General features: G+C 43.8%; 1 protein-coding gene across 5 annotated transcripts in view; it reads right to left on the bottom strand.

The window, feature by feature from the left end:
- Positions 1-16,826, bottom strand: part of nfat5b (nuclear factor of activated T cells 5b) — a 57,027-nt gene that overhangs the window by 13,521 nt on the left and 26,680 nt on the right. For 2 of the 5 annotated variants that reach the window (XM_023790852.2, XM_023790853.2), the window contains 4 exons: positions 11,895-12,020; positions 2,477-3,161; positions 782-971; positions 59-249 (listed from right to left, as the gene is read on the bottom strand). In XM_023790852.2, coding sequence (XP_023646620.2) covers positions 59-249; positions 782-971; positions 2,477-3,161; positions 11,895-12,020 — 1,192 coding nt within the window. Of the gene's footprint in view, positions 1-58; positions 250-781; positions 972-2,476; positions 3,162-3,766; positions 11,831-11,894; positions 12,021-16,826 lie in introns of those variants that run through there. The other 3 variants (XM_023790862.2, XM_023790860.2, XM_023790859.2) reach the window with 3 other exon arrangements.

A 16,826-nucleotide genomic window follows, 5' to 3' on the forward strand; every position in this document is an offset into this window, starting at 1 on the left:
ACTCGGAAATCAATGAGTCACCGTATCTGCTGATAAGAGCGAGAGGATGGGTCCTTACGCTAACGTCATGCTGTTGCTGGGGTCGAGACACACTTCGATGACAGTGGTGCCCTCGATGTCCACCTCCTTACAGGCAGTCGTGTTGCGGCCAGTCACCCTGCAGGCCTGGTAGAAGCCGTGCGGCTTCACGCGCCCCGTGTCATTACCCACAAACACCTGCAGGATCACTGGCTCATTCACGCCCTCCAACTGTGGAGACAAATGTTGGCCGTTTTTTCAGTGGGAAGCACATGAATGGCCATGGGGTTTCCAGAATGTTCCCATGATATGATCAGCAGCTGTACACATTAGAGGCATATTTTTAATATGAACAATGGAGTAACATCAAATGGAACTGATTTATCATTTACTACTTCTGCTCGTAGGCTATCGCAAGAGGAAATAAGCAATGTGCATCTTTAGAAAGTAATTTCATCAACTTCCTACACAATGAATGCATGATCTAATGTCAACATTCAGGGAAAATGAGCTACACGTCACATGGTTTATTCCAAAAACAATATGTGAGCAAGCTTCATATTTCACATACAAATCACTGAAAAAAACAGCTATAACCAAAACAGCATTGGGTGTAATCTGAAGACATCAACCCATGTCTCTGCATTAAAACACTGACTGACTTGTGCTCATGCTCACTGTAGCAGTTATGAAATTTTACACATGACGGCTAGCATTAATTAGCAGATGAAGCTAAAAGACGGATATATCCACGCCCTGCTACCTTGACGGTGGGGAAGCCCTGTTGCGTGCGGTCCTTGACTGAGCCTCGGCTGCCCTCTGTCAGGTATCGTGCCCTATGTTGGGTCTCAGGTTGCACCAGGATCTTCAGCTCTTTGCCTTCGGCCTTCACCGGGAACTGCCCCGACAGCGTCCCAGCTTTCTGACTGGACGCCGGGGAACATTCTGTTGAGCTGCAGAAGAGATATCAAAATGTCCACGATAAATACGAACGGAATTTAGATCAACCAACATTTAATATCCGAGGATGACAGCAATGCTATCGTGTCGCCAAGACATTTCTACTTAGGGATATCAGTAAGAAGAACACAACAGTTTTGCAATCATTTGTGATGCAAATACTGCGACTGACCCTTGACTCGCTTCAAAGGTTTGTAGAACTAGGCCTGTAATTTTCCATGCAAATACCTTAACTATTCTGTGACTGGTATCTTTAACTAGTCCCCAGGCTGCTGCGGTACCCTGAGGGGCAGATAATCACTCCTTCACTGAAACCATAGGCTTTGGCCTGCGCCGCTAAACGGCTCCAACAGAATGCCAAGCGTGTGTTCGTTTATCCACGGAGAGGAAAGATCAGCCTGGGTCTTGGAACTCTGCCTCCGCTCAAAGAAGAAGGCCAGGGACGAGGCCTGGATCCCGGCCACTTCCTATCAGCATTCCAGCAGAGGCACAGCCTCATGTGGCTTCCAACTCGCTGCCTGCCGTTTACAGAGCCACTTACATAGCAGCTTATCGGGGCTGTGTGAGGGACATAGGCCTGTCCGCAGACATTTTGGAGGGCCTAAGTTGAGGGGACTGAAACAACACACAAGGCGGCACCATCGAGAACCACCCATTCCATTCGGGGAAGAAGAGTCTGCTATTAACCTACAGAATCGGCGGCCATGATCAGGTTAAACGAAACTAGGGTGTCATTTTCAACAGCGCTGCTAAGTTCTTACTTAGACCAAACTAGGTTCCGAACAAAACTGAAGAGTAACACACTTCAGTAAAAAAAAAAAATAATAATAATTTCTGATTAAATCAAGTCAAAAGACACAGACAAAGAAGTGCTTTGAACCAGTCTTTAATATTTTGTCTGATTTATTGTATAGAGCAATATAGCGGCTTGGTAAACAGCACTGTGGCCTCACATCTCCAGACTGGGGGGGTCTCAGTCCAGCCCCTGCTGTGCATTTGTATCTATATGTGGAGTTCATATGATTTCTCCATCTTGCACGGGTTTACTCTCGCAGTCCAAAGATGCAGTTCTGACATTCTAATTAGTCTCTCTAAAGCAGTAGTAGTGTGCACTGGTGTGCGTCCTGCGATGCACTGGTATCCTGCTCAGGGTAGCCCCTACCTGATGTCCTATAAAGCCTGGGGGAGGGTCCAGGATAAACAGTTGGAAGATGGATGGATTTACTGTGATTATTCAAATGAAACCCCTTAAATATTAAGTGTGTAGGATTTTGTTCGTTTTCATTATTATTATTATTATTTTGGGTAATGGGCAATTTGTGGGTAATTTGCTCACGTTAAAAAAATCCAGATCTATTTCATTTCTTTTGGTCCACTTTAGGAATGACCAAGTAGCAGACAGCGTCCATGTGACACCAATGCAGGAGAGCCTTTCAAAAGGCAGCCCAGAGGGACATGTGACTAGCAGAGGGTCCTTTCAGAGGCCAGGTACACCCACCTCGTTTTGGGACCGGGCTTGCTGTCGGGGCCCAGCTGAGACAGGACAAAGTGAGGCCCTTTGGCGCTGTCCGCATCGAATACGTCCATGCTGGCCTCCTCGGCCGGGGCGGGCTTGGGCCCGGGTCGCTGCCGCGGCGTGCGCTTGCGGGACTTGCGGGGCACCTCGTTGTTGTCGTTGTATGAGTTGGAGCTCATGAGGCTGAAGTTAGAGGCAGAGTCATCCATCCACATGCTGCTGCTCTGCTCTGAGTCTGGCAGCAGCTCGTCTTGGCAGGACATGCGGCTGTCGTCGAACAGGTCTTCCGGTGGTGGTGAGATGTTCAGCACCGTGCGCCGCTTGGATGGGGTAGTCTGGTGCTGGGCGCCGGGTCCTCCTCCTCCTCCTCCGGAACTTGCACCTCCTGTGCCTCCTCCACTGCCCCCGGCCCTGGTGCTACCACCACCTCCACCACTGCCGCTGCCGGGACCTCCGCCCCCGGACGTGCTGGTGCCTCCCAGCTGGCCCTCCACACCAAGCATCTCCGCTCCCCCTCGGGTACTTACCCCCTCAGCCGGAGTGCAGCTGTCGTGAACGGAGGCCCGGTCAGTGACTGAGGTAGAGGAGTGAATGGTGGGGCTGGAAGAGGCAGGAAAAGCACTGCGAGGACCTCCCATGGGCATGGAAGAGGAGGTGGGGATGGCATCTGTGGTGTGTACAATCGCACAGTGAATAAAGGCATCTCCACCAGCGTTGGCTAGCAGTCCCATTCAAGCAGCGAAATTTTTCGTTCTTTTTTTCCTCCCAATTTTAAATTCAAGTTTTTTTTTTATTTTGCATCATAATTTGTGTGTGCTGTGTGTGCAAATATGTCGACTGTATGTGTCTGTATGCATATATTTACAAAAAAATGTGTGGTTTCATATAAAGGTTCAATTTGAAATTGAGAAAATGTTGGCCTCCATCTCAAAAATGCAGCTTCTTCCAAAAACTGATTGTTTATATTTAAAAAAAAAAAAAAAAAAAAAAAAAACATAATTTAGGAAATAAAGTTGATTAAAACGTAAACTGAGGCACATAAAAAAAAAAAATTATCGCTTGTGATTGTTCTATGATGTTCATCATACTTTAATGGAACAAAGGGAAAAAAAAAATCTTAACAGATCAATTTTCGAAAAAAGTTCAGAGCGAATGACGATTATCATGTGTCAGATGATGCATGCCAATTGGAGCTTTTTTCCCCCACACAGGTTGAAACAATTTGGTTGGGACTGAGCGTAGCCATGGAAACAAAGTAAACAAGCTTCTGACCTATGAAGCAGAGAACTGCAGACCATTTTATATGCAGACACTCCCTGCTTCAGAGGGAACTTCCTGGAATAAAAATGAGACAACGAATGAGCAACAAAAGCTGGTCATTCAAGGTTTAATCTTGTATAGATTTTTTTTAAAGCAAAGTTTGTGAAAATGGAACTGACAGTTTAACATTTGTACTTCCTTCAACCTGGGTCATCTGACAAATCTACAGAAGGTGTTAGAGACGAGTCTACGGTCATGAGGTAGCGAAGGCTGACCACAATTCAAAAGCATTCTGAACGAGGTGGTTATGGAGAACCTGCATGCAGGCTTCTGGCAGATGACAGGAGTGGCTCGATAAAAGCTGAGAGTAATGAAATGGAGTAGTGTCATAGGCTATGTTCCATTTAATCTGACATGCTATTGTGTTTTGTGTTAATGAGTTTTCTCCAGTTGGTAAGTATTTAAAAGTAATCAGATTACGTCAAATTGAAGCAAACAGCTTACAGACCAGGTTATTAAAAACTATTTTAAACTCTTGGCATATTGGAAGCGACACATGAAAGGGATTAATCACCATACTTGCTTTACGGAGTAAGTGTTGGGGAAGTGCCGGGGAAAATCTTTGTTCCACTAATATTCGGCTAATGTCGGAGGGCAACATTCCTCGCCAAGTATTACTACAACATAGAGGTCTACTACAGAAGTCCCAGAAGACCCCTTTGCTTACAGACATGTGTGTGGGAGGGGGCAAAGAGAAGCATTTCAGCAGGCATCGTTATTAGCGAAGTGGAGCATAAGACCGGTCACCAATACTGAGGAGGAGGAACTGTGGCCGGACACCACCAGATAAAAATGATGGCGGCGACTCCAATCCAACCACAGCAGGGACAAGCTGCAAAACTGAGACGCAGCAGTGAGTTTGGATAAACAGGAGAAGGGGGAGAGAGGGGGAAAAAAAACAGGGCCAGGCGTGTAGAGATTGATACACACGGGCCTGAAAGGCACACCTCAAAGTGCAGGAATGCCAGAAGAGATGAAGCGGCAAGGAATCTCAAAGGCTGCTTTTACCTAGTATTTACACAAGTGCTCTGATGTTCTGCCGAAAGGCAACAAGAAGCACATTCTCACTGTACAGTTGCTAAAATGATTTAAAAAAAAAAAAAACATGCACCCAATGATTCACCAAAATAAAAGCAGCTCTTAGCATAGCAAGAAAGCCTGTGTAGATAGGGGATAGGCTCTCTGGTATTTTAATGTATTTTCATCAGCGGGATTCCGAAACAAACCAATGAAGACAAACACAAACAAAATTAAAAAAAAAAAAGTTTTTGGTCTAATTGAGACTTTCACAGACAGAATAATTTCTGAAAACCGGTTACATTTCCCATATGTGGGAAAAATGGCCCTAAAACAGAAAGGCTATGTTACTTCTTACTGTTTAGACAGTTTAGACAAAACGTTTAATTCAAACCTCAGCATTGGCCATACTTGATCATTTCTGAATAATCAATGATGATCAAGAAAAGCAGAAAAAAGCTAAAGACAAAACATCAAAGAGCTGACTGGCACAACTGCAAAAGCTGCTTATTTTCATTATGCTAGTTGATAAAAAGACTTTAGCCTGGGAATATAATAATCATGCAAACTTTCTTGTGAAACATACAAGTAAAAAGTTTTGCTTAAATTTTCATAATGTAAGCATGCGTACGGAATGTTATTAGGAAGAAAAATGCACATTTTTTAATGGCATTCAAAAACCACGATTGTTGAGAACCGCAGAGCAGGAGAGGACACAGGAAAGGGGAGGCTGCCAGATGTTCAAGAATGCTTTCAAATTGCTCATCCCTCTGCCTCCCTTTCACACTGAGGGACGGTACCAGCATGATGCCTTCAACACACAGGACCCTTCGAGAGTGAAAACGTAACTGAGTGCGCAAAGGATGATGACTTCATTTATTTCTACACACAACTAACGAACAGTGTTGTCTTTGTTAAGCAGAGTCATTTTGGATGCTACTGCTTGCAGAGTGGGCTCTTATCGCAGATGCACGTTGCTTCTTAAAGACATAGGAGATCAGATGCTGAGAAAGGTCCTCAGTTTAGGTTGTTTTGGTGTATTTGCTCCAAAACAGGCTTTAAGGACACTGATCTTCAGAGACCGACGAACTGATGTCACGTGACGGTTTGCTATTCTGAGGCGTTCTAACAACACTGAGGGCAGACACTGCAAATCATAACGGATACAGTTCTGTTTATTTGCACGTCAGTCCAGCCATTCGGCCATTAACCCGACAGGCTCCGACTCCCTAAGACCAGTCAGATTCCTCCAGAGGAGACCTGGAGCACATGAGTTAATCCAGTTCCATTTTCACACATTTCATATTCCATCCTATAACTTAAAGAATGAAATAAAAGCAGTGGTTTTTGGAAACCTTGGCATAAGTATTTTAAATAATGGAAAACAGCTTAAACATATATATTTTAAAAATCATTTAAGAATGTCTGTCATGCAAAGTATTTCACAAAGAACCAAAAAAAGAAAGAAAAAAAAAGAAAAATGGGAACCACAGCTCGCGGTCTGCAGCCACTGAGAGCACGAGTCCCCACACTGCCTGTCTGCTGACATTGTTTTCAACAAGCAGATTTCACCGCCAGCAGTCAAATTGCTTCCATGTGGCTCACACTTTTAAAAACACAGTGGAGAGGCTGTTCTTTCCAACACTCTGAGCACCAGCGAGTGAAGCCTGCTTATTATAATCCCTCAGCTTTGTTTAGGTTCCCTGCTCTTGGTTTTGCCCCCTCTGGTCGTGTTGTTGTTACAGGCTAAGCACTATTTGTGGGCGGGCCTGTGCTGTGCTGTGTTAAGGGAGTGGCCTTCTGTTATTGTCCTAACAGGCGGTCACGTGACCATGTAAGAATCTGTCCTTGCGACAGCTGTAGTATTTCCAGTGGGGAAAATGAGTCACCTGAAACTGTTTAACAAAAAGAAATATAGAAATGTCCAGCAGATGGACAGGGAGTGGAGGGATCTGTACTGGTCACTGGAATTAGAGCCTGAAATGTGAAAGCTAAGCTTACCCCCCCATTCCTTACTTATTGCTTTCCCACGATTCCCCCATGTTGGACTGTTCGTGTACCACTGATCCAAACAGGCTACCAGAATTGCTGAATAATGGGGAAAGGGAAGAAAAGACAGGGCAACATCAACTGTCCCATCCCCATTCAGTTAAATTTTTTGATCTTTTTATTTTGTGACATTAAAATTCCATTAGCACCGAGCCTAGAGACCTGGACTTTGTTCTACAATGAAGAATTCTGAAGCAAATTCCAATCATTTAACCACCAGATACAGCGGTTAAAAAATTCTCAAAACATTTTGTTTTTATTTCATTAACATTAGGCAATCATGGAATTTCTGCATTTTTAAGCACCTAAAATTGTTGAACTTTATCTACTTTGTAATAGCTAAAAATAGGCACAATCACAGTCATACTGAAGCGACACTTTCTCAGCAGACAAAATACACTGTGATTAGTGCAGTCAACAGTTTGGTATAATAGGTGATCCTGCACCCAGGGTTTCTCTGATTAGCTTGCTTTTCAGGACTAACACCCTTCCATGGTCATGCTGCAGAGCAGGATGGCAGATTTAACGAACCTGCTCAACCCCCCGGGAAATTAGAAGCATCTTGTAAACTTTACTACTCTTTGTAGTAAAGCCATAATGGCCAATGGAACAGAAGCACTATAGAGCCAACTCTTGATACTTCATGACACTTCCTTTGGTTGGGTAACCGATTATGTCTAAAACATACCACATGATGCATGAACACACAAAAGGATACTTTAATTACAGCAGGGTTAAATTGACATTACACAAAGAAATCCAAGCCAATTTCATAGCCTAATTATTTACAGTGCACACAGCTAAGAAAAGTATACACGTACTGATTATGACCATCAGAAGCTCTTAGACAAAAGACTGTCATCTTATTCCAAAAGCATTGCCTTCTTTAAGGGGGCAGGCGGGCTGTACTGAATATTTCCTTTGTGACGTGGCAGTATTCAACAGCCATTAGTGCTGAGGAAAGAGTTTAAGACACACATAAAGGAGGTACAAAGTCCATTAAAATGAAGCCACCAATAAAAAGATAAAATGTTTATTTTTATTCAAATTTCCATTTTTCGGTTGTAACCAAAGCGGAATTTAAAAAGCATGGTTTTGTACAAAATCTAACTGCAGTTCCATTACTAAATCTGTCAATTTCAGTAACGTGAAGTCATCCTTTTAACATTTGAGGTTTACCTGGTCATTGATGTTTATGTTGGTAAACTCAACCTGGCTGCAAACCAGCTGTTGCCTTTACACATTTTTTGGACCATAATGTTATTCCTTTTTATTTATTTATATATGTTTAAGTGTTGGCAGCCTCCCAGAAGTAATGGGTAACGAGGTCCAGTGAGATTATTCTCCCAAAACAGCAGAGGCAGACAGAATGAGCTAAGAAACACCTTAGACACCTAAAGCAGTGACCAGAAGAAAATCAGACACTCCAGGAGAGGGTGAAGCTGTATTCAAGACACTGGTTTTATTAAAAAATAAAATGGTAACAGATCCCATTTGTGTTCAGTCGGGTGGAGGGTCCTGAGTATGATACCCAGCATCAGGGGGCTTCCCAGAGCCACGTGTCCCAGAAACCCTTGCCTCCTCTGATGGGATGGAGAGCGGAGGTGGGTGGGGGTAGAGGTCCCCCCCCATCCCTTCCAATGTCACCGCTGGCAGAAATTTGCCTGTCTTTTCACTACACAGCGTTCCAGATTGCCTACTGAATACCACAGAAACACCCAGCAGGGGGGAAATCTTTTAATTACTCAGTTATAACAGTAATAAGAGAAACCCGATGAAAGTTGAAAAGCAAAATAGAAATATCTGGATGTTAGACTAAACCGGACTGTAGCTTTGAGTGAGATTTGATGGGTTAAGCGTCTCTGGGACTGAATGTTTTCACTACTGACAGAATGACCAAGCTAGAAGGATCAAGCTAGAATGCAAGTCAAATGCATTAATGGCAAAAACAACTGACATCCTAGCAATACATACGAAACTTTCCTTCGCTATTCTATACATTTTTAGTTCATGTTAAAGCAGGATCAATACTGTTAAATTAAATGTTTCCTGCGCACATAATATCCAGAGGCTATAAAATTTCTATATAAACTACATAATTTATTAACATAATGATGGCTGTTTCTTAGTAATTGCTGGTAGTTTTATGACACATTTATCATAAAAATAGACTTGCAAGGAAGGAAATGCATTTTCATCCAACTCATGCAACAAACCTTGATTTTTGGCAGAACTAAAAGTCTGATTCCTGCTGACATCCCTACCTGACATTGGACACGCCCTGCCCAGGGACAGCGGGGTGGGGGTAGGGGGCGGGGGGAGTGAAATATCGCCGCTTGAATGGAAGGATGTGACGCAAGATAACGGTGACGGGTAGGCCTTTGTGTCACCAGGGGCAACAGTTGGTGCCATGACAACAGCGTCTGCCACAGACGGGCATTTACTGAACCGACTCACAGTGTAGTGAAGGTAGTCCTGCCCTTTATCATGATGGTATCAACATTAAAAATGGGAGATGCTCCGTCTGACACCCATTCCGCAGTTGTTCAGGTGCCAAACCTATCAAAATGCACTATTACTAGACCACATTTCTTAAATTTATTCTTCAAAGACGAAAGCCGAATTTGGACTTCCATTAATAGTTCATGTTGACGTTAATACTTGTATCCTAAAAGAAAACAACATGTAACATTTCAATGACAGCAACAGGCAGTTATGAATGTGAAAGAAAAGGTACCACATGGGGCAGATAATGAACTAAGGAGGAGAAGGAGCCCGGCATTCAAATGATACTGCCTGTGCAGAGCCACAAGAGGCAATACTGAGTACCATAAATACTGATACTGAGTACCATAAATACTGATACTGAGTACCATAAATACTGATACTGAATACCATAAATCATGTCCCAGAGACACTGGGGGGGAGGGGTGCAGGGGTGTTAATTTAAAGTAGATACTGAGGTTAAAGAGGTGGGAGCTGGTACAGCCACCCAGCCATGTATATCTGCGGCAGTGACTCAAATGAGGGGCCTGGATAGAAGTGCTAACAGAGCTGTCAAGTGTGACCCCAAAGACGGGACACACGGGGAATTCCACATGGAGAACAAGGCCTGCTCCTCCACCCACCATCCCCTCTGCCCCCTAGACCAGTCAGAACATCCCCCGAGGTTTCACCCAGTGGTCTGCTCCCCATCTACTGAACGGTGAAAACCAGTCCAGACTGTCACACTTAAAGCCATTTATATAAAGGTCTGGATTCCAGAAATGGGGATAAAGAAACCAAAGCAAAAATAAATCATATATATATAAAAATGAAAAAGAGGCCAGAAAAGGTAAGGCCAATTTGGAGCAAAAAAAATCATGAAACTGGAAAAATACTTCACCTTCCTTCAGATACAGCCAGAGAGCCCCGTCTTGCCAGGGGGATGCAAGTGCCTGCAGTTAGGAACTGATGTCCAAAGGCAATAGACTTCTGGTTCTACTGAAACTCACTCTAAAGACTTCAATGAGGGGCAGAGTAAAGACACTAAGGTGAATTGCATTTTGAATGTGCAGTTCAGATCTGTGCAAAACAACCAAATTGTGGCTTTACACCTCTCTTCCACTATGCGTTTCACATGTTTGTGAGGGAAGCAATTGATTAAGCCTGCGAGTGGAATGTTACCACTTTTCTCAGGCAAGTAGGGCTTGGGTGGTTCGCTTTTGGTAGCTATTTTAACACTCGTGTTAGCGGTTTCGGAAAAAATTATGTGAGTGTATGAAATAACTTAAGCACTTTATAAGCTGGCAATTAACATCTTCTGCAAAACAAATGCAAGTGAACAGTTAGTAAAACTTCTAATTTCATACTGCATTATTATAATAATCACGTTATTATAATATTTATGCAGATTGGACCACAACGTTCTGTGAGCAGTACTGAAATGGTTTAGAACCCAGCTTCAGACCATCTCCATTGTTCAGGCTGAGCCTGTGTGGATCAAATGGACCTGCTCCCAAATGGAGTGAAGCCTGTGGTGAGAGGATTTGGTGATACAAGCCAATTGCAATTGTGACATTTAATTGTGAACCCCCTTCTTAATAATAAATCGTGGCATTTGCACCGATTTTACTTGCTCATAAGTCCATTATCTCTGTCCCCCCAAGACCAGAAGTGGCGCCGCTCTGCAGCGAGACAGGGAAAAGTATTTTTCCTGACTACAAGGCACAACATTCACACCAGAGGTCAAGCTCAAAGGTCAGCACTGCCTAAGCTTGCATGCACCTCTACAAAGTACTAGTGAAGAAACCAAAATGAGTTACGATTTTGGTGTAACACTTCCATTCCTGCCAAATATACAACCTGATGGAAAATGCTCCTTTTAATGAAAGTACTGAATTTTCAAAGCTTTTATGCTCTGCTTTCAACCTACCTGATGCCACTTATACATACAAGATTCCGTCTACAAATAAAAGGATCTGAAAATGGTGCAAAACGTTTATCACTCCAAAAAGGTCCACCTCAGACTATTTTAAATGCACTTTGGAACAAAAATAATGGGCGTCTGTTGTCTGAATATCTAGAAAAACCTACAACATGAACATTATCACCTTCAAAAAAGAAACAATACATGCTGGAACAAACTAAAATACACCCACCACCTAATTTCAGAAATTGAAATAAGCCAAAGTCTATTCACACACAGAGGCTGAGAAGAACACATGCTGTCGCTCCAGCCAAAAGCTTTGAGTCCATCACCTCTATCATAATACAGGCCAAACAGATAAAACAAACAGAAACAGGGCCATTTTACTTTTAAGGGCCATCACTAGCCTTTCCGCAAACAGCTACAGTCCGGATCATGCACTTACTCTACATTCCTAGCAGCTGGAAGGTGTTTAAAAGACCAGACAGGTGGCCTAAAGAGGCCTGAACTCCAGGAAGCAAGATGGAACCATTGCCAGCACTGCTCACGGCCAACGAAGGACAACGGGGGGGATGGCGAGAGCGAGGGCACGAGATGGGGGCTTACCCGAAGCGAGGGCTGCAGGGGGCGGGGGCCCCGCCTCTCCACCGCTCTTCTGGCTCATGGCTGTGGGGTCGTTCTCGCTGGTGGACGGCAGCTGCAGCTCTTTGGGGAGAAGGTCATATACTGATTCTGAGCAAAGACAGAAAGAGACGAAGGGGGCAGAGGGAGTCAGTGAAGTTCCAAAGGAAACAGACAGGGTCACCGTGAAACACTTCAGTTTTAGCCCAATTCAACAGCTCAGAATGTATATTATGCTCACAGTGGATAAAATACATGATTTTTGCCCAGCCTCCAGAGCAAGGGGCCTTTCCCAGCAATCCCCAGAGGCCACATATGGATAACATTCAACTCTGGCAATGAAAAGTTCTCATAAACACAGAGCTTTGGCTGCTTCGTTCACCCGAAAGCCTGCGGCGGGGCACCAGATCCCCACCCTGCCCGGCCACCACTCTGCAGAGCGCCCTGGTGACTTAAAAATTGCTTATGACAGCAGGCAGAGATAAGCAGGCCTCGCCATTTTGCCACAGAATAATGCCTACTGCAGCTCCCCATCGTGCCCCTCCCCGGCCCAGCAGCTAGGGCCTCCCCAGATGGCAGGGAGCTATTTTAGGGAAACCCGAGCACAATACCCTGTGGCCATGTTTGGTATGCAGAGGAGCAGGGCTCAGAAAAACACGGACAGGTTGGGAAAGGCGGACATGCCAGGGGTTCCACTGTCAGCCGGCCTCGCTCGGAACGTCTCTGTGATCCCGATTTTCTGACGTCGCTCAGCCACCCAATACTGTGTACCACAAAAGATTAACTAATGGGTACCGTCTGTTCCCTCAGCCGCAGTTACCATTTCATACCGCCGTTCGCATTCACCGTCCCTGCCCCGACAGCCATACACGTCACCACATATGGGAGCAGAACACAGGCTGAGCCGATAAAATTTAACTAGGTCTTTGGGCCGATTTGCATCTTCTTTTGGAAGCTGCTATCCCTTAAAGGCTCTGGGCCAAACGTAAATCACTTGGCATCCCATCCTCCACAATCCTGGGGGGGGCGTGTTATTTTTGTTTGGTTTCTCTTTGCTGAGACTGGCCAGCTTCCTCATTTACGTGTGTGAGTGTGCCCAGCCGGGCTGTGGTGAGTGGGCGCGTGTGATGCAGCCCTGAACCGTCGCCCGGGTCTATAATCACAAGAGCACTCTGGGACCTCGTCGGACAAAACACTGCCCTTACTGTCAGGCTTCCAAAAAAAAGAGGAGGTTCATTTTTCTCTCACTTTTTCTCTCTTTTTTTTTTTATTAAATAAAAAGCAGCTGCTGCAGCAAGTGTTTTACATAAACTGACCAGGCTGATGCTGAGATAACCTTTCGGATGTGATCAAGGGGATGACAAACTGCAATGTGCTGTGGCGGGGGGGCCTCAGTGCAGCACTACGATAAAACTTTTACTACCGTCTAAACTCATCATGCAAATATTATGGAAGGACCTGGCCACAAGCGTCACGGCTGCCCCCGCCAACTGCCATCTTTAATTACTTGCAGCTGGCCCTGGCTTTCGATGGTACTCCACCAGCCTATCTGTTACAAGCGCCTGCCAGGAGATTCTAGGATCCCGACCCGCACTCTCGCTCCTTGCTGGATGCCTGGTGTGGACAGCTAGACTCTTCATCCATGTTTGGCCAGGATTTATATGCTTACTCGAGAGTAGCATGAGCAGGCCGTCTAACGGTTTTGCTGAACTGGAATTTTTGTGCTGCATTGGATTCAATATCATCTGTATTTCATTCATTTCTCCATCATAAACACCTCCCCCCCCCACAAAAAAAAAAAAGCATTTCCAAAGGCTCACTTAGGTCGTCTGCACACAAGGGAACATGTGCAGAGCAAAGGCCCTTCCAGTAAACAGACTGCCAACCACACGGACAGAAAATATGTACTCACCTCTCACGGCATCAGCACCGAATCAGAGGCAGTCTTGTTAAAAGTGTTTCCACAGTTTACAGGCTTTTACCAAGAGAAAACTCAAGTTTCCCTCGCCTCTAGCTGAAGAGACACAGAGCTTGCTTGTCACTGCATAATAAGCGGTGCCTCTTGCAAAGGCTGAGAATGGAAGTTAATATCATCACCGTCTGTCATATATAAACATGTTTTGGCTGAGATGTTTGACAAGCCAGACCAGAAGTCTGACCCCCTATTTAACCTTCCCTCTTAAATATATACATACATACATAAATACATACAGACATACATACAAGTGAGACTTACGTCTCCTTTTCAAAAGTAACTTGGTATGTTTGAGGGATTCATCTTCAATGAGAACATGCATTCATTTTATTTATGCCAATAAATTTAAAGGTGAAAAGAAATAAATGCCTTACATCCAGGCACATAGTATTTAGCAAAGCCAACTAAAGCCAATTAAGAAATGGTCAAAAGCTGCTTACAAGAAGTAAACTGCACAGTCTTTTAAGGAAAGAGACTGAAAATAAAACTTAATTTGTGTTTGTAATACAGAAATAAATGTGTTTGCGGTGGATTCTATCGCACTCTTCACTTTCCCTGTTCCTTGTTTTTCCAATTAAATTACTTGTGACATGGGTGTAGAGAAGCTAAGGCGGCTGCCAGAAGGGAGGTCGTATCAAGCTAGAACAGAGTAATGATTTCACAACCTCAGGGATGGACCTTGCCTGGAGGCCCGTTTCCATAGCCTTCACTAGTCTATAAGAAGGCCAACATGGAATAGAAACAATGACCACCAGCAAAACAATGTTTACCACACAACTGCTATGTTTACAGCCAAACACTATACATCAAACAATATGTGATGCAGGTATACATATGAATACTTCTGCAAGATGTCCAATTACTATTTGATGTCAGCAATTAAACAAGTGTCCAACATGTCTACAGGCAGGCTACACATCAATGTATTATGCACCAATTGCAATTTTCTTGGCCGATCCCGATTACCGTTTTTTTTTGGTATGTGCGATTGGCCGATACCAATTTTTCCGATACCAATTTTTGCCCTGAGAACAGCAAATACTGTACATACAAAAATCACATTTTCTTCACCTCAAAACTTTATTTTCAAAACAAACTCTTATTAAACTTTACAAATTCAAATAAATTGAGCTAAAACAAATAAATAAAAGCCCAACTACAACCAAACATTAAGATATTCTTTAAAATAATAATAGATGCAGCTAATAAACATGTGTGACATGACACTAGATTAAACAACTCCGGTAGCTCGACGTCCGAAAAGTAACGCCTACTCGGTATTCTGTGTTTTGGGCTGAGGTAATTCATCAGATTTCTGAAGCCTCTATCCTCAACTACAGAAAATGGCTGGTCATCCACTGCCATGAATTTCATAATTTTCCTCGTAATTTCATTGCTCTTTTCACTGCTTATACCAGGGGTGCCCAATACGTCGATTGCGATTTACTGGTCGATCGCAAAGGTCTACCAATGCTATTCCGAAGAAGGGAAATGTGGAGCGGCATTTTCGGACTGTTCATAAAAACTACGACATTAACTTCCCTCCGAAAAGCAAGCTGAGAAAGAGAAAGGTGAAGGAACTAAAAAAAAAACCAGTTCAATTCAAAAATACTTTATTTATCCCAAAGGGGAATTATTATTAATAAAGAATACTCAATATATTTATAAATAACTATATGGTTTTGCATTTTTATAGTAGGTAGATCATTTTCACTTGGTCATTTATAAGTAGCTCGCGAGCTGAAAAAGTGTGGGCACCCCTGGCTTATACCAACGGAAGATAGGACAGACTGCTGGCTCCTAGATAGCTTCGAACATGCTTTGCTAGCAGCTTTTGCTTTGCTAGCTTCTTCAAACTGAGCGTGTTCACTGGGGTGATGTGTTTTTAAATGTCTAATTAAATTTGTTGTGTTAAATGTCTTTGTATTGGTTCCCCCACGGTGTACCTGGCCCTTACACATGCTGCAGATAGTGAATTTTGCATCTGCTTGGCTCACGCTGAAGAACTTCCAAATAACGGACATTTTTGTGTGCCTGAAAGTGCACGCGACTGCGCATATGATGTATTGCACATGCGTAAGAACAGTTCGTAATCGGAAATACGTGGGACTGATCGGCTGATCACCGATCAGGTCGATCACGCTGAAAATCGGCCCATTCCAATCACTGGCCGATCGATCGGTGCATCCCTAAAATACATCAAAACCAAAACTAAATGGTCTCCCGGAAAATGTTGACCCAACAGTCATAACAGCAGGATCAAGTCAGTGACCAATTCTTGCTAAGAAAGAAAATACTAACCCACAAAGATTTGATTAGATCGGTTTATTGTAGAGATGCTCCGATCAGCATTTTTGGGGCCGATCACCGAGATCATGATCTGCCAATTGCCGATCACTGCCGATCACAGAATGGCAGGGGAATGGGAATCTTTTATCTGTAATCTAGCAGAGTTTGCACCATTTGTAGAAATGAAACAAACTCTAAATTAACTATATTGAAAAAAAAAAAACTGTAGAAATAGGCTACAGTCAAGTTCTTGAAGAATCAAGCGCTTGACACTTGGCGCCCCACACTGAAGGAGGGGCAGTGACACTTTGGTCAGCACTGTTGCCTGACACCTCCAGGGTCAACACATGAAATGTTCCCCGAGAGCAGAGTGGTTTAGTTTCTCATACTCGGCATATTCAGTTGTATCAGTATGGCGTGTTCTAAGATGCCTAATCATGTTAGTGGTGTTAAAATGCCGTTGCTTGCTTCCACCTCGAGGGATTTCATCACGACATACATTGCAAACGGCTAACTTTACGTCTTTATCGGACACTTTGAAAAACTTCCAGACGGGAGAACTCATGTTGCCACTGGTAAGCTCCGCTCTGCTGTTGTTTACCTGTGCGCCGTGCATGCACGTGTGAAAAAGTCGCGCGAGTAATTTACGTCAA

The sequence above is a fragment of the Paramormyrops kingsleyae genome, chromosome 11, assembly GCF_048594095.1.
Source record: "Paramormyrops kingsleyae isolate MSU_618 chromosome 11, PKINGS_0.4, whole genome shotgun sequence".
In the NCBI taxonomy this organism is placed as follows: domain Eukaryota; kingdom Metazoa; phylum Chordata; class Actinopteri; order Osteoglossiformes; family Mormyridae; genus Paramormyrops; species Paramormyrops kingsleyae.